This window comes from Hemiscyllium ocellatum, assembly GCF_020745735.1.
Source record: "Hemiscyllium ocellatum isolate sHemOce1 chromosome 27 unlocalized genomic scaffold, sHemOce1.pat.X.cur. SUPER_27_unloc_19, whole genome shotgun sequence".
Lineage (NCBI taxonomy): Eukaryota > Metazoa > Chordata > Chondrichthyes > Orectolobiformes > Hemiscylliidae > Hemiscyllium > Hemiscyllium ocellatum.
The window spans coordinates 104,483-130,345 of record NW_026867486.1 but is presented as its reverse complement, the minus strand read 5'-3'; the positions used below and the strand labels follow the sequence as shown (position 1 = coordinate 130,345).

Sequence of the window (25,863 nt, the reverse complement as noted above, 5' to 3'; positions counted from 1 at the left end):
TGAGTGGCAGGTGTCTTTTCCCGATAGAATAAAGAATATTCCAGCACAGGAACAGGCCCTTCGGCCCTCATGGGTTCAAATACCAGTAAAAACAAACATTGGGGAAATTAAATTTAAATTTTTTTAAAAATCTGAATTGAAAACTAGTCTCAGTCATTGAGAGAATGAAACTTTTCTGAAAACCCATTTGATTCAATAACGCTCTTCAGGGAAGGAAATCCGTCAGCGTTAACTTGGTGCTGCCTGCATATGACGGCTCACGTGCTTGACTTTTAAAATGCCCCCTAAAGTCTGGCAATCCTCTTGTCTGAAGGGCAGTTAGTGACAAAAACATTGTTGGCCTTGCCAAAAAGAAAGCCCACATTCCATGGAGGAGTTTTTCTCGAATGTGACTTCACATCTGCGAATGGGTCACATCAGAACATCCAGACAAATAAGCACCAAAATGTCTGGTGCTGCAAGAGTACAGCAGGTCAGCCAGCATCTGAGGAGCAGGAGGTTTGACGTTTTTTGGCATAACCCCTTGATTAGGAATGTGGGGTGGGCCCAAAGGGACTGAGAGATAAATGGGAGGGAGGTGGGACTGGGGGAAGGGAGCTGAGAATGCTATGGGTAGATGAAAGCGGGGGAAGAAGGTGACAGGTCAGAGAGGAGGGTGGAGCAGATAGATGGGAAGGCAGATGGACAGGTGGGACAGTTCAAAAGAGCAGTCCCAAGTTCGAGGGTTGTATCTGGGATTGGGCAGGGGCCGGGAGGGGGAGGAATGAGGAAACTGGTGAAATCAATATTGATCCCGTATGGTTGGAGGGTCCCAATGCAGAGGCATTCTTCCTCCAGGTATCAGGTGGCCTAGGACCCTGAAACCACATGGCATCAACATCGATATCATCAGTTTCCTCACATTCCCTCCCCCCTCCCACCCCAGCTCCAACCCTCCAACTCAGCACCACCCTCTTGAACTGTCCCACCTGTCCACCTTCCTTCCCACCAATCTGCTCCACCCTGTTGCCATCACCACCACCCCCAACCTGCATCTACCTTACCCCCAGCCCCACTCCCACCTTCCTATTTATCTCTCAGCACCCTTTCCACCCCTCCCCCTCCGCAATTCCTGATGAAGGACACGAGAGAGAGAGACACAGACACAGAGGAACAAAGACAAACAGACACAGACACAGAGGGACAGAGACAGCGATCTAGACCAATGCATCCAGCATATCCACCTTTCCTGAGTTCACCTCCTTTCACTTCACTTCCTACAAACCAACAGTTTAATCCCAAAATGAGAAAAGAAATGGAGTAGGAGGGGTGAGAAGAGAGGGTGCTGTACTCACAGAGGTTGGTGCAGTCTGGGGTAACACTCAATCTTCATTCAGAGAGAGAGAGCAGCAGGAGCTCATGCTCCAACTTCCGCATTCAGACAATGAGGGGATGCTCTGATTGGTAGGAGGACCAGCCTTCCTTCCGGTCCTCCAAGGCTCCCCATTGGTCATGCCTCCCCGTGTCGAGGTGAAGGGAGGGGCGCGTGGGGGGTGGAGGAGGAGATAGGTCACGTGGGCGTAACAAAGACCAGCGCCGCCGCACGGACGGGCACTTCGTCCAATGAACGCGCGGCCTTTGTGACGACGGCGGTCCCTCGATTCACGTGACCGGATGCTCCTGCACATGCGCCGTTGCGGGGGGGTTATGGGTAGCTGATGTTGTGTTGGTCTGGAGGGTCGCTGTGTCCAGGAAGAGGTGAGTGTGGCTCAGTCAATGAGCATCAGTCAGACCCTGCTGGAGCATGGAGGGAGGTGGGATATTAGGTACAGCAAGTGTTAAAGAGTGTGTGGGATGGAGTTTTACAGCTTTTTTAGGTAATAAGTCCCTTTCTGGACAATACTGGGGGATGGGTAATATCAGAAACAGCAGAGTGAGAATTGAAGAAAAGTGTGTGTGTCTGTGTGTGTGTGTGTGTGTGTGTGTGGGGTGGAGATTTGCAACACTTTTTAAAGTTAAAAATCACACAACTCTAGGTTATAGGAGAAAATGAGGTCTGCAGATGCTGGAGATCAGAGCTGGAAATGTGTTGCTGGAAAAGCTCAGCAGGTCAGGCAGCATCCAAGGAACAGGAGATTAGATTACTTACAGTGTGGAAACAGGCCCTTCGGCCCAACAAGTCCACACCGACCCGCCGAAGCGCAACCCACCCATACCCCTTACCTAACACTATGGGCAATTTTGCATGGCCAATTCATCTGACCCGCACATCTTTGGACTGTGGGAGGAAACCGGAGCACCCGGAGGAAACCCACGCAGACACGGGGAGAACGTGCAAACTCCACACAGTCAGTCGCCTGAGGTGGGAATTGAACCCAGGTCCCTGGCGCTGTGAGGCAGCAGTGCTAACCACTGTGCCACCGTGCTGCCCTAACCACTGTGCCACCGTGCCACCCTACCACTGTGCCACCGTGCAAATCACACAACTCTAGGTTATAGGAGAAAATGAGGTCTGCAGATGCTGGAGATCAGAGCTGGAAATGTGTTGCTGGAAAAGCTCAGCAGGTCAGGCAGCATCCAAGGAACAGGAGAATCGAGGTTTCGGGCATGAGCCCATCTTCAGGAATGAGGAAAGTGTCCTCATTCTTTCCTCATTCCTGATGAAGGGCTTTTGCCCGAAATGTCGATTTTTTTTTTTAAATTTTTTTCCCTGCTCCGCGGATGCTGCCTGACCTGCTGTGCTTTTCCAGCACCACACTGATCTCCAGCATCTGCTGTCTTTTTCGCCTGGAGGTTTTACTAGCTACCTGATGAAGGTGCAGAGCTCTGAAAGCTCGAACTTCTAAACAAATCTAATGGACTACAACCTGGTGATGTGTGATTTTTTTTTATGTTTGTACACCCCAGCCCAACACTGGCATCTGCATATTGTAACTTGGTTGTTTTGGGGAAGTTCTACAGAAACTAGAATGATCTGTTCTGAATTCCTGTCATGTGCAGGCAGCAATGACTTTTGTAATCCCCTTTTCACAGGATATGAGAAGAGCAGCTTTGCAGGTAGAGCTCCCCAACTGAGTACCATGTGAAGGTCTGACAGAGCCCCTTGATTCGTGGGATAGGAGAGACGTCCCTCTTTCAGTCCAGAAGGGGAAAATTCTTTGAACGTTTTTGTCTGCTTCAGTAGGCTCTTAAAGTATCATCTTTACCTGAACCACAGGGGCACGTGCCTGAGCCAGTTTGCCCACTGTGGGGAAAGGAAGTCTCAGGAGGCATTCTGCGCGCCATGGAGAAACCGTGGAAGTGTGGGGATTGCGGGAAAGGATTCCACTATCCCTCCATGCTGGAGATCCACCACCGTGTCCACACCGGGGAGCGGCCCTTCACCTGCTCCGTCTGCGGCAAGGGCTTCACCCAGTCGCCCCACCTGCTGACCCACCCGCGGGTCCACACCGGGGAGCGGCCGTTCGCTTGCTCCGAGTGCGGGAAGGACTTCAGCGAATCGTCCAGCCTGCTCAAGCACCAGCGGGTCCACACCGGGGAGCGGCCCTTCACCTGCTCGGTGTGCGGCAAGGGCTTCCCTCACTCGTCCACCCTGCTCAAGCACCGGCAGGTCCACACCGGGGAGCGGCCCTTCACCTGCACCGTCTGCGGCAAGGGCTTCCCTCACTCGTCCAGCCTGCTCAAGCACCAGCAGGTCCACACCGGGGAGCGGCCCTTCACCTGCACCGTCTGCGGCAAGGGCTTCACCCGCTCATCGCACCTGCTGACCCACCAGCGGGTCCACACCGGGGAGAGGCCGTTCAGCTGCTCCGTCTGTGGCAAGAGCTTCTCTCACTCGTCCAGCCTGCTGCGGCACCAGCAGGTCCGCACCGCGGAGCGGTCCTTCACCTGCTCCGTCTGTGGCAAGAGCTTCTCTCACTCGTCCAGCCTGCTGCGGCACCAGCAGGTCCACACCGCGGAGCGTCCTTTACCTGCTCCGTCTGTGGCAAGAGCTTCTCTCACTCATCCACCCTGCTGCGGCACCAGCAGGTGCATACCGGCGAGGGCGCCTTCACCTGCTCCGTCTGTGGCAAGGGCTTCCCCCACTCGTCCGGCCTCCAGATCCACCAGCGGGTCCACACGGGGGAACATCCTTCCGATAGACCAGAAGTGCACATAATACAGAGGAACTTCGATTATCCAGAATTAGATGAACCAGCACGGTGGCTCAGTGGTTAGTGCTGCTACCTCACAGTACCAGGGACCCGGGTTTCATTCCTCCTCAGGCGACAGACTGTGTGGAGTTTGCACATTCTCCCCGCGTCTGCGTGGGTTTCCTCCTAGTGCTCCGGTTCCGTCCCACAGTCCAAAGATGTGCAGGTCAGGGTGAATTGGCCATGCTAAATTGCCTGTAGTGTTAGTTACATTAGTCAGAGGGAAATGGGTCTGGGTGGGTTACTCTTCGGAGGGTCAGTGTGGACTGGTTGGGCCTGTTTCCACACTGGAAGGGATCTAATCGTCAAGCGACTGAAATACACCCTGCATGTGTCCTTTGGATAATCGAGGTTCCTGTGTATTCCAAAAGTGGCCTAACCAACGTCCTGTCCAGACCCCAACCCCTATACTCAGTGCTGTGACCAATAAAGTGATCTGCAGAATCTGCGGGACTTGCTTAATCCTGGAAGGTAAATCACGTGTTTCTCCTTCTGTTGCAGGTGGATCCAAGATTTCACTCTCTGTCCCATTGAGTCTCCAGTCAGGTCCTTCAGCTCAACTGGTCTCTCTCAGTATTTCTGACCCATGTGAGCCTCTACGCACCTCCCCTTCACTTGCTCACACTTGATTTCCCTTACAGCAGCATTCCCTTCAGTTCCTTTCTCCCTGACGTCTGTAACCAGCTTCTCCTTAAATGCCGTCCACCTCGACCTGCTACTGTGGGGGTCACTCCCGCTGCAGACAGAGGTCTCTCCTTTGTAACCTCTTCAAAAGATTTACCGCTGACTTCCCCCTTCAGTCTTTTCCATTTCTGGGTCTCCCCGCTGTTGCGAAACTTGGAAGGGTTCAGAAAAGATTGACAAGGATGTTGCCAGGGTTGGAGGATCTGAGCTACAGGGAGAGGCTGAACAGGCTGGGGCTGTTTCCCCTGGAGCGTCGGAGGCTGAGGGATGACCTTATAGAGGTTTACAAAATTATGAGGGGCATGGATAGGATAAATAGGCAAAGTCTTTTCCCTGGGGTTGGGGAATCCAGAACTAGAGGGCATAGGTTTAGGGTGAGAGGGGAAGATATAAAAGAGACCTACAGGGCAACTTTTTCATACAGAAGGTGGTGTGTGTACGGAATGAGCTGCCAGAGGATGTGGTGGAGGCTGGTACAATTGCAACATTTAAGAGGCATTTGGATGGGTATATGAATAGGAAGGGTTTGGAGGGATATGGGCCGGGTGCTGGCAGGTGGGACTAGTTTGGGTTGGGATATTTGGTCGGTATGGACGGGTTAGACCGAAGGGTCTGTATCCATGCTGTACGTCTCTTGACAAAGCCTTGTCTGAGGGTGAAATGTTGTCATTCCCGTTGACGCGGGTGGTCCCCTGTCTGTCGTCCTTTTTGTTTCCTTTCTCGGAAAGGACGTCGCGGACATGGACAGCGTTCCCGAGCCCCGCTCCGGAACGGGCTGTTCCGTCCTCTTCCAGGCCCCGGGGTGGGGGGAAGGGGCAGCTTGAGTGCAGTGGGAGAGTGGGCCGTTCACCGGGAGGGTGCCAATGGGACGGGAGAGCGGTACCGGTAATGGGGTGAGGGGGAGATGCCTCAGACCGCCAGAAACACTGGGGCAGCTGCTCGCGTGCTCCTTTTGGATCTCACAGCACAGGGAGGCCATTCATCTGATTACCTCTCTGCCTCTGCGTCTGTCTGTCTCTCTGAGGTGACAGCGGATTCCAGCATATTGCTGCTTGCTGGGTAAACCTGTTTTTCCTCTGTTTTCCCCCTCTCTCCTGCTCAAACCCCTGAACTTCAGGCCGCCCCTGACCTTGTCACTATCAGTGAATAGGGAACAGCTTTTCTTCCTCCACCTTATCTGAACCTATCACAATCTTCCCCACTTTCACCAGTTGTATCTGTGTGTGACCCTCTCTTTCTGTGTCTCTTTCTCTCCTAAGCCCCCTCCCTCACCACATCCCATTTACCCACCCCCTCCTGTCATGCTCCCACTTTCAAACGGTCTCGTTGTGTTTTCACTGCCTCTTCCCCATCGTTTCCGTCAAGCACCTCATCTCACGCTTAGAACCCATGCAGTGTAGGAGCAGGCCCTTCAGCCCATCCAACCCTCCCTCACCCAGACCTCTGCCTGTAACCCTGCAATTCCCATTGGCTAACCCACCTAGCCTACACATCCCTGGGCACTATGGGTAATTTAGCACGGCCAGTCCACCCAAACCTGCACATCCCTGGATACTATAGGACAATTTAGCCTGGCCAATCCTACACTAAGGGTGGATTGGCCATGCTAAATTACCCATAGTACCCAGGGATGTGTAGGTTAGGGTCGATTGGCCATGCTAAATTACCCAATCCTACACATCCCTGGGTACTGTTAGGATAAAATAAGTCAAGGGAGGGTGGAGCTATAGCTGCTGTTTGGGGAATCGAAACTGTTGCTTACGTGGCCAGCTCAGCTGCCAACGCCCAAATGAGCTCAATAACAGGAAACGCCTCGCAAACGCGAAATGTCCTAATAAGACAATGCTTAGTAGCTCCGCGAAGCTCTGCTTAGCAAAGAGTATATCAGGAGCAGATTTGGGAGGGGAAGGCAGAACGTGCCTTCTCCAGTGAATGCATGGTGATTCACTGTATCAACTACGATTCTGCAATAAAGCCTGCTTGTGCCAAACAATTGAGCGTCTGTTGTCTCTCCTCCTAAAACTAACATGCAAGGACAGATTCCGGCCTTACAGTACTATGGGTAATTTAGCATAGCCAATCCACCCTCACGTACACATCCCTAGGTACTATGGGTAATTTAGCCTGACCAATCCACCCTAACCTACACATATCTGAGCACTATGGGTAATTTAGCATAGCCAATCCACCCTCACCTACGCATCTTTGGATTGTGGGAGGAAGCCGGTGCACCCGGAGAAAACCCTCGCAGACGCAGGCTGGAAACGTGCAAACTCCATAGGGACAGTCGCCCCTGAGGCTGGAATTGAACCCGGGTCCCTTGGCGCTGTGACCACTGAGCAACCCCTTATAATCCGCCTGCGTTAAGATCCTTTTGTCACCTGGATGAATGTTACAGGGGGGAGCGGGGTTTAAGTCTTCTCTGAGCTGAGAGAGGACACAGGAGATGCTCCTCATCATGCTTTCATGTGTCACGTTGTATAATTCTTAGATTTTACATGTAAATGTCTAGTTGGGGTTCGAATTCTTGTAAATATAGACAAACCGAAAGACTTGTTGAGACATTTCACCAACCCCCAAGTAGGCAATTGACATGCCCGCCCCTGAAAAGAGAACCTTTCGTGGGGTCAGAGTTGACATTGAGAATAGCGAAATGAACACTGTCCCCGTCGTGTTTGTATTTTTGCTGACAGAAGGGCAGTTTGCAGTCAGCAGGCACTGTGGGACTACAGGCTGCGGGCCAGGTCTGCGCTCGGGAGCGTAAATCCCAACGGGAACCAGAGGCGTTGCTAACGTTTACGCCAGCTGAGCTTAGCAAGAAAAGGCTGCGACCCTGTGCTTGAACTGATCAGCCGAAACTTTGGGCGTAGCCAAGGAGATCTGAAGGCGAAGCTCACGGGAGGGTCTCCTTTCTCAAAAAAACCAGAAAACATGAGGGATACCAGGAAGAATTCCGCTGAATTCCAGAGAGCTGTGGCATGCTGTTGATTTGGTACAATGAGCTTTTAATGTGAACTCTCATGAGGGAGTGCAAACGAACTCAAGTTGAAATGTAGCTCCGTAAAGTGTGTAACAGTCATAGCGTTGACCGTTGTTGAACGTTTTGATGCGGTCCAGTTTTTCTTTTGTATTTTAAAGATGAGATGATGTTTTGTGGTTTTTGGATGGGTTGGGTACAGAGTGGGAGGTAGGGTGGGCTGGGATCTTCCATGTTGATGGGATTTGACAGTGAATTTTGCTTCGTCAATTATTCAGACTGTGTGCCTGGAGAGAGGGAGGGTCTGACCCTTGGGAAGGGTGCTGGCGGGGTGTGGGCGGGAGGTGAACCTTTGCAATGTCCAATCAGAAGGCTAAGTGTTAAGATAACAAGAGCCGATATTTAGCAGTCGATAAGTGCAACATGTAAGCAGTTTGTTCATATGCAGCTCAAAGGCTGTCCCCAAAGTTAAACTTAGCAGGGCGCCTACCCACTCAATCCAGTTACCCACCCCATTTCAGGGTGGATATGTGAACTATCACTAATTTTGGTTCTTCTAATGAATAAAACATTTAAACCTAGCTGTTCAGGAAAGCAAACAAGTTTAAAACTACAGCCATGCTGCAGTTAAACTCAATAGACTTAGAGCAAAATACATGTTCCCTGAACGCAGTTGAAAGTTAACATCGTTGTATTAGATGTGGGAATATCTGTTTAAATGGAGCCGTGAGCTTTCCCAATGTAGACAGGGCTCCTCGAAACGTGGCAGTGTCCCCCCTGCAGCTGCAGAGCGAGACAGGAGAGTTTGTTTTTGTGAATGAACAGTTGTAGCGCGAGGTGGCTGTTGCTTGGTGACGGTGAGGCTCCCCCGGCCCCGCCCATCCCCCCGTGCAGACGTCACGCGGGGGCGAAGGCGGTTGGGAGGAGAAGTCGCTCGAGCGGGGAAGCGGCGGCCGTTAGGAAAATGGCGCCGTGCGGCCCGGGGCAGACCCCCGTCACTGGTCACCGCCGCCTTCCTGGCGCAGCTGCTGTGTCACGGCCACACCGGCCGGCTGTACAGCAGGCAGGAGCCGGTGACCATTCTGGAGGCGGATGGGGTTAAGGACCTGCTTGGGAACTGGTCGGCCGCCTGGGTGGTGGAGTTCTACTGGTCGTGGGGCGGCCCCTGTGTCAACTATGGGGCCACCTGGAAGGTACTGGGCCCGGGAGGTGAAAGGTGAGGCAGGTTGTGGGGGGACGGGGGGAAGGAATGTGGGGCCTGTCCTGTCATAGTCACATTTTACACTGACTTTCCATCTGCTTTTACTGGCCCTAGTGCTGTTTACCCCTCACTGTTTTAGTCCTTGTGCTGTTTACCCCTCACTGTGTTTTTTAATCCTTGTGCTGTTTACCCTTTGCTGTTACTTGTGCAATTGTTGAGGGTAGTGTGTAAATACTAGTGAAGAAGATTATGCACCAGCATTGTATGTTCTTAGTCATTCAAGGGGTAGGACCTGTTGAGAATGGTTAGTAAAGTATGTGGTGAACTAAGCCTTGTTAACATGGAGATAGTTTGGTATTTGGAAAAATATACTTTTTTATTATATAGAGTCATAAAGATGTACAGCACGTGAACACACCCATTTGGCCTACCTGCCCATGCCAACCAGATATCCTAAATTAATCTAGTCCTATTTGTCAGCACTTGGTTCATATCCCTCTTAACCCTTCCTAGTCATATACCCATCCAGATGCCTGTTAAATACAGCCTCCATTACTTCCTCTCGCAGCTCATTCCATACGTTCACAATCCTCTGCATGGAAAAGTTGCCCCATGGGTACCTTTTAATATCTTTCTGGTCTCACCCTAAACCTATGCCCTGTAGTTGTGAACCTCACCCCTATTCTGGGGAAAAGACATTTAAAAAAAAAAGTTGAGCAGCCAGACAAAAGCTATAAAATGTTGAGCCACATGGGGAAAAAGAACTGTGGCTCTACCCTTTATTTCTCCTCTTGGCATTTGAACATTTAACATCTGTCAATAACACCAGCATCGCCACAGAGCACATTGTGCCTGCTCCTCGGTGTGACAACAGCGCACCTGCTCGCTGGTGTCACCAGTACATTGTCCATGCTCCTCGCTGTCGGCAGAAAAGGAGACATTGCTTATCTCTGTTCCTAAAGGTCTTCCCTTTATTCTTAAAGCTGTGACCTCTAGTACTAGTCTCTCCTACCAATGGAAACATCTTCCCAATGTCATTGCACTGTGGGGATGAAGCCCTAACCTGTCCAGTAATTTCTGGTGGGTGAGACAAGGCGTCAAGGTTAGAGGGAGTAGCTTTTAGACAGAGATGAGGAGGAACTGCTTTTCCCAGAGGGTCGTGAATCTATGGAATAGTCTAGATTAGAGTGGTGCTTAAAAAGCACAGCAGGTCAGGCAGCATCTGGACAGCAGGAAAATCGACGTTTCGGGCAAAAGCCCTTCATCAAAATCTCGGCAATCTTTTGGCCAAGGAAGCAATAGAGGCAGCTTCATTAAGTATATTCAAGACACAGTTGGGTGGGATTTGGTCTGGTTGGGGAATAAAGGGGTTCCTTGTGACAGTGCAGGGAGGAGAAGCTGAGACGATGGATAGCTCAGCCATGATTTTAATGAATAACGGAGCAAGCTCACTTGTAGCAACTGGAGTGAATCCAGAGAGGGAGCAGACTTTGGGACAGCAGGTATGTGTCTTGGTTACCCGGGTGAGGAGAGACAGAAGTTCAGGTTGGGACTGTTTTCCGTAGCTTGCCAGAGTCTGAGGAGTGACCTTATACACTTGTATATCATCATGAGGGGCATGGATATGGTAAATAGACGTGGTATTTTCCTTTGGATGGGGCAGTCCAGAACTAGAGGGTAATAAGTTTAGGATCGAGCGTGTGTTGCTGCACCAAGTCAGGCAGCATCTGAGGAGCAGGAAAATTGACGTTTCAGGGAAACTCCTTTCAGGGAAGTGTGTGTGAGTTTGTGTATAAGACTGTGCGCTGTGAGTGTGTATTTGCATGTGTGCCTGCTTGATAAAGTGTGATTGTGATGGAGTATGAGTCTGTGAGAGGGTGAGAGTTTTGAGGGGGTGGTGTGTGTGTGTCTGAGCGAGAGCGTGTGTGTATGAAAGGGGTATGGATATAAGTGAGGGGTTGCATTTTGCTAAAATAAAGGAGGGCAAGACTTGAACAGGTAATGGTAGGGCCCTGGGTCATGTTGGAGAACAGAGACCTGGAGGTGTTCAGGTTCATTGTTCTTGAAAGTTACATCACTGGTAGACAGGGGTGAAGAAGGTGTTCAGCACACTTGCCTTCATTGTTCACATGCTGAGTTCAGGAGTTGGGACATCATGTTGGAGATGCACACAGAAAGTACATTACTCAGGGTGATAGGTGCCTGGAACTCATTGCCAGCAGAGGTAGGGATGGTAGATTCATTCAAGGTGCATCCTAGCAGTAGGACAGTCGAAGTTTCGGGCACAAGCCCTTCATCAGGAATGATGCGTGGATGTTGAGAGGGGCATCAGCGTCCTTCTGTGCCAGTTGTCAGACAGGTGCAGCAGGCAATGAGCAAGGCAAGTGGTGTGTTAGCAAGAGGAATTGAGTTCAGAAATGGGGATGTCATGCTGCAGTTAGGGGGTCATTTGAATAAATTTAAGGCTGAGTTAATCTGATTTTTGAAAGAAAGAAGTGGATGTTTATGGAGGAAGGCAAGAAAATGGTTTTAAGACCAGTTTAGAACAGTTCCAGAGTCAGACAACACAGAAACAGACCCTTCAGTCCAACTAGACCGTGCTGACTGTGTTCACAAACTAAACTAGTCCCACCTGTGTGTATTTGGCCCATATCCCTCTGAACCTTTCCTATTCACGTACTTATCCAAATGTCTTTTAAACCTTGTTACTGTACCTACATCCACCACCGTGTCTGGACATTGAGAGTAGTTTGTGTGTGGAATCAAAAAAGGCACTATTCCAGTCTTTTGAAAATCTTTCCCCACTCACCTTCTTCATTTGCTCCCTAATCTTGAAACCCCCATCCTAGGGAAAGGACACCTGCGGTTCACCTCATCTACCCTCCTCATGATTTTATGAACCACTTTTAAAGTCACCTCTCAACCTCATGTGTTCCAGTGAAAAAAGTCCCAGCCTATTCACCTAGCTGTAGGTATATTCATATTCAGTTATGAATTGTTCAATGCTGGTGCTGACTCGAAAGACCGAATGGCCTAGTCTTGCTCCCAACTCTCTTGCTCTGTGTCCAGGACAGCAAGAGGCCCAAAGTCAGAGGAGCAGAAATTAGGCCATTCAGTCCATCAGGTCTAATCACCCCATTCAATCGTGGCTGCTAGGTTTCTCAACCCCATTCTCCCCGTAACCCTCGATCCCCTTGATACTCAAGAACCTGTCTCAGTTTTAAATATCCCCAGTGACCTGACCTCCACAGCCTTCTATGGAAATAGATTCCACAGATTCACCGCTCTCTGGCTGAAGAAGTTTCTCCTTTCTAAAAGGACTTCCCTTTACTCTAAGTCTGTGCCGTCTGGTCTGAGTCTGTCCTACCAATGGAAACATCTTCACAACGTCCACTCTGGGCTGTTCAGGATTATGTAGGTTTCATTTAGACCCACCCCCGCCCCCTCCCGAGTGTGGGCCTATTAATCAGCATGAACCAGACCCTTCAGGATGAGGTACAGCAGGGATTAGGTTCAGTAAACTGAGACTGGAGGGAGAGTGTGTGGGATGGAGATTTTCAGCTTCTAGAGAATAAAAGAGAAAAGTGAGTTAGCTATAAATTAGAATTGATCGGATGGGCCAAAGTGTGGTAGATGGAATTAAATTTTGAGAAATGTGAGTTGTTGCATTTTGGTCAAGCAATCCAGGCAGGACTGACACAGTTAAGGGGAGTGTTGCAGAACAAAGAGACCTTGGAGTGCAGGTTCCATAGTTCCTTGAAAGTGGAGTCTCAGGTAGACAGGATAGTGAATGAGGCATTTGGTAGGATGGCCTTTATTGGTCAGAGCATCGAGTAGATGAGTTGGGAGGTTATGTTGTGGCTGTCCAGGATGTTGGTTAAGCCAATTTTGGAATACTGCGTTCAGTTCTGGTATCCCTGCTGTAGGAAAGATGTTATGAAACTTTGAAAGGGGTCAGAAAAGATTTGAGCTATAGGGAGAGGCTGAATAGGCCAGGGACATTTTCCATGGAGCATCAGAGGCTGAGGGGTAAATTTATAGACCTTTGTAATGGGCATGGATAGGGGGGGAAACCTAAGGTCTTTTCCCCAGGGTAGGGGAGTCCAAGAAAACTAGAAGGCGTATGTTTGAGGTGAGAGCAGAATGATTTAACAGGGGTCTGAGGGGCAACCTTTTCACACAGAGGGTGGTGCATGTGTGGCACGAACTGCCAGAGGAAGTGGTGGAGACTGGCACAATTACAACATTTAAAAGGCATGTGGATGTTGGTCTGTTCTCAGCTCTGCTGGATTTCTGTTGAAGCTTTGATCCCCCCCTCCCCCTCCCCACCCAAAATAGGGCTCTCCCAAGGATTGGTATGGTGTCCTATTTGAGGAATTCAAATGGGACACCATACAACAACATTTACATCAACAGGACTAAAGCATCTGTTATCAAATTGGCATAGAGCTATACAGCATGGACATTGACTTTTTCTCTCTCTCATGCACAGACGCACATAACAAGTCCATGGGGTTAAATTTGTATTTGCAGAATGATATTTGCAGACACATTCTATTTTGCTCAAAAAATACACAATCTGTAAGCAGTCAATCCATGTAATATTTTGTAAATTCCACTTTGGAAGTAGAACCAGTCTGACTCAAGACTGGGACACAGACAGACTCTGACCTCACACCTTTAATGCATTGTGTGAACTGAGATGTCACATTTTGCTATAAAACCTCGAGTTATCTTGAAATGGCGCCTTGCAAGAAGGTCTGGGATTTACATGTGAATGATAGCTGCAACCCAGTCTAAAAGATGAAAGACTTGACAATCCAGGTTTGTTCAATATATCATTTTGGTGGCAGGACACTATAATGTTTTTCTATAAATTGTGTCTTATGATCTTATTCTCCACAACCACCTGAAGGATCAGCGCTCTGAAAGCGAGTGCTTCCAAATAAACCTGTTGAATACTCAACTGGTGGTGTGACTTTTCACTTGTCCAGGTGAGGATGTATTGACCGTGCCCAAAGATGTGCAGGTTAGGTGCATTAATCAGCGGGTAAATGTAGAGCAATAGAGGTAGGGGAATAGGTGTGGATCTGTTACCCTTCAGAGGTGGATTTGTGGGGCTGAGTGGCCTGCTTTCACCGCTCTGGGGATTCTCTGAAGGGAAGGGATTGGCACAAACTCATTATTTTTTTATGGCTTCCAAAAATCAGACTTCCTCACCTCTCAGCAGTATCCCAATGTTGTGAAAGATATTAACTTTCAGGTGGAGTTATCCAAAATTCAGAGAGATGTCAGTCTTGACATTTTTGCCTTTCTGCCCCTGGAAGATCCTGAATCAGCATCTTCAGGGGAATTAGTTAGATCAGAGTGAGAAGACAGGGGGAGAAAGAGTGGGATGGTGCTTTCAATTTTGTGGAATAACAAAAGAAAATATTCCGCAGAATTCCTTGTTCAGAATTTCTACTCTGCACTGACAGTGATGACTTTTGTAATCTCTTTTTACATTTCAGGATCTGAGGATGGAAGTTTCAAAATCAACAGATGAAGGCCTTATGCCCAAAACGTCGACTCTCCTGCTCCTCGGATGCTGCCTGACCTGCTGTGCTTTTCCAGCACTGCACTTACTGATTCTGACACTCCAGCATCTGCAGTCCTTACTTTGACATCCATGTCTGACAGTCATTCAATCCAATCCATCGGGACCGCAACAGTTTGCAACTATGATTCTGTGAGGAGCAAAGCTGTTTGGTTCCTATTTGGGTACGTTTTCAGCGTCAGTGGGACTGGATGAGAGACCCTACAGTTGTAATGCACTGAGTGAGGAGCGTGTAACAGCTATACGGTTTGGAAAGAGGAATTCATGGTGGAGAGAAGCTCCACATGCGTTTGTGTGCGGCTGAAGCTTCGGCCGTGGAGAAACCCGAGGAATCCCGCCCCGTGGAGAAACCATGGAAGTGTGGCGACTGTGGGAAAGGCTTGTTTCCCGTCTGCCCTGGAGACTCATTGGCGCAGTCACACTGGGGAGAGGCCGTTCCCCTGCCCTGACTGCGGGAAGGGCTTCAGCGATTCCTCCAACTTTCGGATCCACCAGTTGATCCACATGGGGGAGAGGCCCTTAAGTTGCCCCGAGTGCGGGAAGGCCTTTACCCAGGCCACCTCCTTGCTGACCTACCAGCGGGATCAGGTGGCATTGCAGGGGGATTGAAAGAAAGACGGCCGAGTGCCTTTACCAACTGGACTATCAACCCAGTTCCAGTGACTCCCGAGTTCGATTCCCACAACAGATGGCGGAATTGGAATTTGGTCAGAAATTTGGAGTTCAGAATCTAATGGTGAAACCATTGTCGGTGGGATGGGGGTGGAAGAAAACCCCCATCTGATTCACTCAGTTCTTTTTTAGGGAAGACTTGAGCGGTTATTAGAGCAGTCGTCCCAGCTGCATCCTTTACGAGGTCTGGCCTACACGTGACTCCAGACCCACAATAGTCTGGTTGACTCTACGCTGCTCATCCAACTTACTTGGATACAGGTTGAAATTGCTGAGTGAGGCAATACTTCCTCCAGGTTAAGGCGATATCAAGGATCCAATTACAAAGGGACAACTCAGTGGTGACCAATAATGAAGAAAGTGAGGGTTGCACTTTGACCTTGAGCTGTTTTTAAAAAGTTGCTACTTTTTCTACGCCTTTCTGCTGGGAGATTCTGAAGCTGAAACAAAGTTGGGTCACAATAAAGATTACCTGAACTTCACACTGAGCTCAGACTCTCAATGAGAGCTTTAAACTGCAACAGATTTTTGGTTTAAAACTGCTGATTTCTTACAGGAGAAAGTGAGAACTGCAGATGCTGGAGATCAGGGTCAAGATTAGAGTGGTGCTGGCAAAGTACTGCCGGTCAGGCAGCGTCCGAGGAGCAGGAAAATCGACATTTCGGGTTTGCTCCAGACTGCACCCTCCTTACTCTGCCAACCATCTGTGAGTAAGGTACTCTCTTCACAACTCCTTTTCCATTTATTTCATTCTGGGCTTCAATTTATGACTTACAGCAACTGAAAGGAAAGAGAATGAATCCATGGAATGGACAGATCAGGAAAAGTTTGTTTATAAACAGTATGTTTCATGTATTGAGTGAATGTAAAGAGGATGTGGTGAATGCATGTTCAGATGCAACGTTTAAAAGACATGTGGATAAGTACATGAATAGGGAAGGTGTGGAGGTATATGGGCTAAACACTGGCAAGTGGCACTAGTTTAGTTTGAGAATATAGTCAGCATGGAATAGTTGGACTGAAGGGTCCGTTTCTGTGCTGTCTGACCGTAACTGTTCTGTCGTGGTCTTAAAACTATTTTCTTGCCTTCCACTTTAAATGTGATTACTGTACCTGCATCCAACACATAAACCACAAAAAAACCCTCATGCACACAACATGGGCGGCACGGTGGTTAGCACTGCTGCCTCACAGCGCCTGAGACCCGGGTTCACAGTCAGACTCAGGCGACTGACTGTGTGAAGTTTGCACGTTCTCCCTGTGTCTGTGTGGGTTTCCTCCGGGTGCTCCGCTTTCCTCCCACAGTCCAAAGATGTGTGGGTCAGGTGAATTGGCCATGCTAAATTGCCCGTAGTGTTAGGTAAGGGGTAAATGTAGGGGTATGGGTGGGTTGCGCTTCGGCGGGTCGGTGTGGACTTGTTGGGCCGAAGGGCCTGTTTCCACACTGTAAGTAAGCTATAAAAATCCACACTTTATTGTTCAAAACTCAGATGAACTCAGCCTTGAATAAATTCAATGACCCCCTAACTGCAGGAAGACATCCCCACTTCTAATCTCCGTTCAGCCTGCTAATATACCACTTGCCTTGTTGCACTGTATGACAACTGGCATTGACTGATGTAGAAGGATGCTGCTAATCAAAGCACTGATCACAGGGTGGTCTGGTTTCAGGACCTGATTTCTCTATCCTCTGTTGATCTCCCTGTTCCCACAGACTAAGATGTCGGTCTGTTCTCAGCTCTGCTGGATTTCTGCTAAAGCTTTGACCCCGCCTTTTATAACTTCTGGAACGATAAAATATTCAATCAAGACCCAAGCCACAATCTCCCAGCCTGTCAACTATCCTAATACAAGGTGTAGTCATAGCAGGGAATCGATCAAGAAAAATGAAACAAAATCATAAATAAATAGGTGCACGTGCTTAATGCTTGTTTGTGAGGAAGTCAACCAGAAATAGGGATCTCCCAGGAATCTTCCAGTGCCCTACTTGAGGAATTCTGTCACCCTTACACCTATTAGGATCCAGCTATGAATTACAACAACATTTACACCAACAGAAATAAAGCATCGGTTATCAAATAGAGATAAACAGCGCGGAAATAGACTGTTTCTCTACCTCATGCACACATGAGATAGATAATCTGTGGGGGTGGGTTTGTATTTGCAGCATGAAGTTTGCAAATACATTCTACTTTGCAAGGTTTGTGAGGGTTTGTAGCTCAGGTTGAGGTTTAGGGTGTAGGTTTGCTCACTGAGCTGTAGGTTTGATATCCAGACGTTTCATTACCTGGCTAGGTAACATCATCAGTGGCGACCTCCAAGTGAAGCGAAGCTGTTGTTTCCTGCTTTCGATTTATATGTTTGTCCTGGATAGGGTTCCTGGGGTTTGTGGTGATGTCATTTTCTGTTCATTTTCTGAGGGGTTGATAGATGGTATCTAGATCGATGTGTTTTTTTATGGCATTGTGGTTGGAGTGCCAGACCTCTAGGAATTCTCTGGCATGTCTTTGCTTAGCCTGTCCCAGGATAGATGTTGTCCCAGTCGAAGTGGTGGTTTTCTTCATCTGTATGTAGGGCTATGAGGGATAGAGAGTCGTGTCTTTTTGTGGCTAGCTGGTGTGCGTGTATCCTGGTGGCTAACTTTCTTCCTGTTTGTCCTACATAGTGTTTGTGGCAGTCCTTGCAAACGCCCGGAGTATGAGTCTGGGTGATATACGCATCGGCGGGTCGGTGTGGACTTGTTGGGTTGAGGGCCTGTTTCCACACTAAGTAATCTAATCTAATCTAAAAAGATTTACAAGGATGTTGCCAAGACTGGAGGATTTGAGCTATAGGGAGAGACAGAACAGGCTGGGGCTGTTTTCCCTGGAGCATCAGAGGCCGAGGGGTGACCTTATAGAGGTTTATAAAATCACGAGGGGCGTGGATAGGATAGATAGACAAAGTCTTTTCTATGGGATGGGAGAGTCCAGAACTAGAGGTCATAGGTTTAGGGTGAGAGGGGAAAGATATGAAAGAGACCTAAGGGGCAACCTTCTCATTTAGAGGGTGGTACGTGTATGGAATGAGCTGCCAGAGGAAGTGGTGGAGGCTGCTACAATTGCAACATTTAAAAGGCAATTGGGGGGATATGGGCCCCATGCAGGTGGGACTAGATTGGGTTGGGATATCTGGTTGGCATATACGAGTTGTCCAGGTTCAGGTGGATTGACAGTACGAAAATGCCCATAGTGCCCAGGGATGTGCAGGTTAGGTGCATTTGTCAGGGGTAAATGTTGAGCAATCGGGGTTGGGGAATTGCGTGGTGGGTTACCCTTTGGAGGATTGGTGTGTAGTCTTTGGGTCGAGTGGCCAGCTTACACACTGTGGGGAGTCTCTGAAGGGGAAGGGATTTTTGTAAACTGTGCAGGCAACGCAGGCGTAGTGCGGGGGCCTGCTGTTGGCCTTGCCCTGCCCCTTGCACCTCCCCCTGTTGTTGAGTTGTCTAAAAAACAACTACTCTTTCTCTGCCCTTTGAATCTGAGGCTGTAACAATGTTGGGCCACAATAAAGGTAACCAGAACGTACTGCTGGGCTCAGGCTCTCATTGAAAGCTCCAAGCGGTTTTTGTTTTAAAGCTGCTCATTTCTTGCAGCCTCCTGCACTAAGTTTCCAATGTCGTGTATCAGATGGAGCAGTGAATGAGTAGCTAGTTTGATTAGAAATTATAAACTTTTCAGGAGTGCAGGCACTGCATCGTTTCATCGGCAGTTTACTAGCAGCACCGGGAGGTATGGGCTGTGTTCATGAGAAAGGAGGTGGGACAAGGTTTAAAAATCACAACACCGGGTTATAGTCCAACAGTTTTATTTGGAAGCACTAGCTTTCGGAGCGCTGCTCCTTCAGCGGGTAGCTGTGGAGCAGGATCATAAGACGCAGAGTTAAGAGCAAAAGGTCACAGTGTCATGCAACTGATATGATATATCGACAAATGTAGATTGATGTTAAGCATTCAGCACACTGACCTTAATAGTTCACACCATTGAATAAAGGAGTTGGGACATCATGTTGAAGTTGTACAGGATGTTGGTGAAGTCACTTGTAGAGTACTGAGAAGGCTTCTGGTGGCCCTGTAATCGGAAGAATACTATTACAGAGGGTTCAGTAAAGATTTACCAGGATGTTGCCAGGACTGGAGGGTTTGAGTAATCAGGAGAAGCTGAGACTCTCTTCACTGGAGCACAGGAGGTTGAGGGGTGACCTCATTGAGATTGATATGATCATCAGGGTTCTAAGTAACATGAACATCAAATAGCGAGGAGCCTGCAAGGTTATGTCAAGTGAGTGGGGGAGAAATTGTGGCATTTGGACACTTTAAATCCATCAAAAACAGCATCTCCATAGAGCATACTGTGCATGTCAGGTGAGGTGCCACAAGACTGGAGGTTGGCTAACGTGGTGCCACTGTTTAAGGGTGGTAAGGACAAGCCAGGGAACTATAGACCAGTGTGCCTAACATCAGTGGTGGGCACATTGTTGGAGGGAATCCTGAGGGACAGGATTCTACCTTCATCTAGGTGGATGGGCTGGGACTTTTTCACTGGAGCATTGGAAGTGGAGATGTGACCTTATCAACGTTTACAAAATCATGAGGGGAGAGGTGAGGTGAACAAAGGGTGTCCTTCCCCTTGGGTTGGGGTTTCAAGATTAGGGAGCAAATTTTGATGGTGACAGGAGAAAGAGATTTTAAAAAGATTTGAAGGGCACAATTTTTTTTTTACACAGAGTGAGGACTAAATGTCTCGAGGACGTGGTGGATGCAGGTACAGTAACGTCATGAATAGGAAAGGTTTGGAGGGATATGGGCCAAAACACTGCCAGGTGGGACTGGTTTAGTTTGAGAACATAGTCAGCATTGACTAGTTGGACTGAAGGGTCTGTTTCTGTGCTGTCTGACTCTGGAACTGTCTTAAAACTGGATACTGGTCTTAAAACCATTTTCTTGCCTTCCCCCACAAGCATCCACATTAAAATCATGCGAACTCAGCCTTGAATATATTCAATGACCCCCTAACTGCTGGAAGACATTCCCACTTCTGAACTTAATTCCTCTTGCTAATACACCACTTGCCTTGCTCATTGCCTGCTGCACCTGTCTGACAACTGGCACAGAAGGACGCTGATGCCCCTCTGAACATCCACGCATCATTCCTGATGAAGAGCTTGTGCCCCAAACTACGACTGTCCTACTGCTCAACCCACCGTGCTTTGCCAGTTGTGATCGTCTCTACATCATGAAGACCGAGCGTAAACTTGGGGAATGGTTTGCCGAGCATCACAGCCGGGTCCACAGAGGCTGAGCGGACTTCCCAGTCTCCATCCATTTTAATGCCCCTTCCCACTCCCCTTCTGACAAATTGGAGGAACAAAACCTCATCTTGTCTGAGCAGTCCACAGCCCGGAGGACTCGACACTGAGTTCTCCAATTTCAAATAATCTCCCATCCCATCCCCCAACTCACTTCCCAGCCCCTTCCACTCTTCCCTGCTAACTAGATTCCTTCCTCCTATTCACCAACCAGGTAATGGGGATAAGGCAGGAAAAGGATACTGATTGAGGATGATCAGCCATGATCATAATGAATGGTGGTGCTGGCTCGAAGGGCAGAAGAGCCGACTCCTGCACCTATTGTCTATTGTACCCTCTACTTGGCTTCACCTATCCTCACTTCATCACCCTGCCCCCAGCACACCCTTGTTCAACAGCTCTCCCTATACCCACCCCCAATCCTGAACAAGGGTTACACACGTACCTCAACTTCTCCACCTCCTGATACTGCCTGGCTTGCTGCGTTCTTCCAGTCTCCTGCCTGTCTATTTTGCCAATTGAGACAAAGGCTTGGACTAACTTTTCCAGAGTCTGTCCCCTCGTGGATTCACTCCCATTCCTTTCAGTTGCTCCAAGTCAACAATTGAACCCCAGAATGAAACGTAAATGGAAAAGGGGGTTAGAAAAGAGAATGCTGTACACACAGATGTTGGACAGAGGAAGGAAGCTGCAGTCTGAGTGAAGCTCAATCTTCATTGAGAGAGAGATGGGGCAGGAGCTTCAGAACCTCATGACCCAACCTCCGCATTCACCAATAGGGGAGCTCCGAATGGCAGGAGGACAAGTCTCCTTCCGGTCCTCCAGTGATCCTTATTTATCCATCAAAAGTAGATTTTGCCCCTTTTCTGCCGACAATGAGGAACACGCCCAATGTTTTGATGACATTGGCAAACATGTGCCCTGCTTGTTGACACTGAGGAGTGTACACAATATGACCTGTAGCAATGCTGGTGTTATTAACAGATTTTAAGTTTCCAAATGTCTATCGGAGATCAAAAAGGGCAGAGCGATATTTTTTCCCCCATGTGGCTCGATATTTGATTGAGCAGCCAGACAAATGCAAAAGCAATGTTTTTAAGTCTTTTCCTCAGTGTTGGGGTGACCTTCACAACTAGAGGACATAGGTTTAGGGTGAGGCCACAAAGATATAAAAGTTACCTGAAGGGCAATGTTTCCCTGCAGAGGGTGGTGTGTGTATGGAATGAGCTGCCAGAGGAAGTGGTGGAGGCCAGTATAATTACAGCCTTTAAAAAGTATCTGGATGGGTATATGAATAGGAATGGTGTAGAGGGATATAGTGCTGGCAATGGGGACTAGATTAATGTAGGATATCTGGTTGGCGTGGACAGGTTGGACTGAGGGGATCTGTTTCCGTGCTGAAAATCTCTACGACTCTAAATAATAAAAAGTCAACTTTTCCAATGAACATATCCATGTTAACAAGACTTAGTGCACAACCTGCTTTACTAACCGTTCTCAACAGGTCCTGCCCCTTCAATGACTGAGGAACATATACATGCTGGTGCATAGTATCCTTCACTAGTATTTACACACTACCCTCAGCAATTGCACAAGTAACAGCAAAGGGTAAACAGCACAAGGATTAAAAAACAGTGAGGGGTAAACAGCACAAGCGCCAGTAAAAGCAGATGGAAAGTGAGTGTAAAATGTGACTATGACAGGACAGGCCCCACATTCCTTCCCCTCCGTCCCCCCCACAACCTGCCTCACCTTTCACCTCCCGGGCCCAGTACCTTCCAGGTGGCCCCATAGTTGACACAGGGGCCGCCCCACGACCAGTAGAACTCCACCACCCAGGCGGCCGACCAGTTCCCAAACAGGCCCTTAACCCCATCCGCCTCCAGAATGGTCACCGGCTCCTGCCTGCTGTACAGCCGGCCGGTGTGGCCGTGACACAGCAGCTGCGCCAGGAAGGCGGCGGTGACCAGTGACGGGGGTCTGCCCCGGGCCGCACGGCGCCATTTTCCTAACGGCCGCCGCTTCCCCGCTCGAGCGACTTCTCCTCCCAACCGCCTTCACCCCCGCGTGACGTCTGCACGGGGGGATGGGCGGGGCCGGGGGAGCCTCACCGTCACCAAGCAACAGCCACCTCGCGCTACAACTGCTCATTCACAAAAACAAACTCTCCTGTCTCGCTCTGCAGCTGCAGGGGGGACACTGCCACGTTTCGAGGAGCCCTGTCTACATTGGGAAAGCTCACCGCTCCATTTAAACAGATATTCCGACATCTAATACAACTATGTTAACTTTCAACTGCGTTCAGGGAACATGTATTTTGCTCTGAGTAAGTCTATTGAGTTTAACTGCAGCACGGCTGTAGTTTTAAACTTGTTTGCTTTCCTGAACAGCTAGGTTTAAATGTTTTATTCGTTAGAAGAACCAAAATTAGTGATAGTTCACATATCCACCCTGAAATGGGGTGGGTAACTGGATTGAGTGGGTAGGCGCCATACTAAGTTTAACTTTGGGGACAGCCTTTGAGCTGCATATGAACAAACTGCTTACATGTTGCACTTATCGACTGCTAAATATCGGCTCTTGTTATCTTAACACTTAGCCTTCTGATTGGACATTGCAAAGGTTCACCTCCCGCCCACACCCCACCAGCACCCTTCCCAAGGGTCAGACCCTCCCTCTCTCCAGGCACACAGTCTGAATAATTGACGAAGCAAAATTCACTGTCAAATCCCATCAACATGGAAGATCCCAGCCCACCCTACCTCCCACTCTGTACCCAACCCATCCAAAAACCACAAAACATCATCTCATCTTTAAAAAACAAAAGAAAAACTGGACCTCATCAAAACGTTCAACAACGGTCAACGCTATGACTGTTACACAACACTTTACGGAGCTACATTTCAACTCGAGTTTGTTTGCACTCCCTCATGAGAGTTCACATTAAAAGCTCATTGTACCAAATCAACGGCATGCCACAGCTCTCTGGAATTCAGCGGAATTCTTCCTGGTATCCCTCATGTTTTCTGGTTTTTTTGAGAAAGGAGACCCTCCCGTGAGCTTCGCCTTCAGATCTCCTTGGCTCCGCCCAAAGTTTCGGCTGATCAGTTCAAGCACAGGGTCGCAGCCTTTTCTTGCTAAGCTCAGCTGGCTTAAACGTTAGCAACGCCTCTGGTTCCCGTTGGGATTTACACTCCCGAGCGCAGACCTGGCCCGCAGCCTCTAGTCCCACAGTTCCTGCTGACTGCAAACTGCCCTTCTGTCAGCAAAAATACAAACACGACGGGGACAGTGTTCATTTCGCTATTCTCAATGTCAACTCTGACCCCACGAAAGGGTCTCTTTTCAGGGGCGGGCATGTCAATTGCTGACTTGGGGTTTGGTGAAATGTCTCAACAAGTGTTTCCGTTTGTCTATATTTACAAGAATTCTAACCCCAACTAGACATTTACATGTAAAATCTAAGAATTATGCAACGTGACACATGAAAGCATGATGAGGAGCATCTCCTGTGTCCTCTCTCAGCTCAGAAAAGACTTAAACCCCGGTCCCCCCTGTAACATTCATCCAGGTGACAAAAGGAACTTAACGCAGGCGGATTATAAGGGGTTGCTCAGTGGTCACAGCGCCAAGGGACCCGCGTTCAATTCCAGCCTCAGGGGCGACTGTCCGTGTGGAGTTTGCACATTTCCAGCCTGCGCCTGCGAGGGTTTTCTCCGGGTGCTCCGGCTTCCTCCCACAATCCAAAGATGCGTAGGTGAGGGTGAATTGGCTATGCTAAATTACCCATAGTACTGTTAGGACGGAATTTGTCCTTGCATGTTCGTTTTAGGAGGAGAGACAACAGACGCTCAATTGTTTGGCACAAGCAGGCTTTATTGCAGAATCGTAGCTGATACAGTGAATCACCATGCATTCACTGGAGAAGGCACGTTCTGCCTTCCCCTCCCAAATCTGCTCCTGATATACTCTTTGCTAAGCAGAGCTTCGCGGAGCTACTAAGCATTGCCCTATTAGGACATTTCGCGTTTGCTCGACGTTTCCTGTTATTGAGCTCATGTGGGCGTTGGCAGCTGAGCTGGCCACGTAAGCAACAGTTTCAATTTCCCAAGCAGCAGCTACAGCTACAGTTTTGATTCCCCAAACAGCAGCTATAGCTCCACCCTCCCTTGACCTATTTTATCCTAACAGTACCCAGGGATATGTAGGATTGGGTAATTTAGCATGGCCAATCTACCCTAACCTACACATCCCTGGACACTATGGGTAAATTAGCATGGCCAATCCACCCTTAGTGTAGGATTGGCCAGGCTAAATTGTCCTATAGTATCCAGGGATGTGCAGGTTTGGGTGGATTGGTCAGGCTAAATTACCCATAGTGTCCAGGGTTGTGTAGGTGAGGGTGAATTGAACATGCTAAATTGTCCTATACTATCCAGGGATGTGCAGGTTTGGGTGGACTGGCCGTGCTAAATTACATAGTGATTGGGGATGTGCAGGTTAGGGGGCATTGGCCATGCTAAATTACCCATAGTGCCCAGGGATGTGTAGGCTAGGTGGGTTAGCCAATGGGAATTGCAGGGTTACAGGCAGAGGTCTGGGTGAGGTGTGGGTTGGATGGGCTGAAGGGCCTACTCCTACACTGCAGGGGTTCTAAGCGTGAGATGAGGTGCTTGACGGAAATGATGGGGAGGAGGCAGTGAAAACACAATGAGACCGTTTGAAAGTGGGAGCATGACAGGAGGGGGTGGGTAAATGGGATGTGGTGAGGGAGGGGGCTTAGGAGAGAAAGAGACACAGAAAGAGAGGGTCACACACAGATACAACTGGTGAAAGTGGGGAAGATTGTGATAGGTTCAGATAAGGTGGAGGAAGAAAAGCTGTTCCCTATTCACTGATAGTGACAAGGTCAGGGGCGGCCTGAAGGTCAGGGGTTTGAGCAGGAGAGAGAGAGAGAGGAGGAAAACAGAGGAAAAACAGGTTTAACCAGCAAGCAGCAATACGCTGGAATCCGCTGTCACCTCAGAGAGACAGACAGACGCAGAGAGAGAGACACAGAGAGACAGAGAGCCAGAGACAGAGCCAGAGAGACCAAGACGGGGAGGTAATCAGATGAAAGGCCTCCCTGCGCTGTGAGATCCAAAAGGAGCACGCGAGCAGCTGCCCCAGTGTTTCTGGGGGTCTGAGGCATCTCCCCCTCGCCCCATTACCGGTA

General features: G+C 49.0%; 3 protein-coding genes across 6 annotated transcripts in view; 2 read left to right on the top strand and 1 right to left on the bottom strand.

The window, feature by feature from the left end:
• The window catches only part of LOC132807601 (zinc finger protein 239-like), a 42,988-nt gene extending 36,139 nt beyond the window's left edge, over positions 1-6,849 (top strand). For 2 of the 3 annotated variants that reach the window (XM_060821654.1, XM_060821652.1), the window contains exon 3: positions 3,013-6,849. In XM_060821654.1, coding sequence (XP_060677637.1) covers positions 3,263-4,138 — 876 coding nt within the window. In that variant the 5' untranslated portion in view covers positions 3,013-3,262 and the 3' untranslated portion in view covers positions 4,139-6,849. Of the gene's footprint in view, positions 1-737; positions 1,738-3,012 lie in introns of those variants that run through there. The other variant, XM_060821653.1, reaches the window with a different exon arrangement.
• Positions 1-25,863, bottom strand: part of LOC132807603 (gastrula zinc finger protein XlCGF49.1-like) — a 49,620-nt gene that overhangs the window by 9,074 nt on the left and 14,683 nt on the right. The window lies entirely within an intron of this gene.
• LOC132807604 (zinc finger protein 774-like) lies at positions 7,105-15,899 on the top strand. Of its 2 annotated transcripts, none has more exons than XM_060821658.1 (2): positions 7,105-7,848; positions 14,545-15,899. In XM_060821658.1, the coding sequence occupies exon 2, from the start codon at positions 14,895-14,897 to the stop codon at positions 15,237-15,239; it is 345 nt and encodes a 114-aa protein (XP_060677641.1). In that variant the 5' UTR covers positions 7,105-7,848; positions 14,545-14,894; the 3' UTR covers positions 15,240-15,899. The 2 variants fall into 2 exon arrangements, with proteins under 2 accessions (XP_060677641.1, XP_060677640.1); XM_060821657.1 differs by lacking the exon at positions 7,105-7,848 and adding an exon at positions 8,745-9,049.

Excerpts from the sequence above, each read along its gene's own strand:
- LOC132807604 (XM_060821658.1), top strand. The coding sequence starts at position 14,895 with ATGGTGGAGAGAAGCTCCACATGCGTTTGTGTGCGGCTGAAGCTTCGG.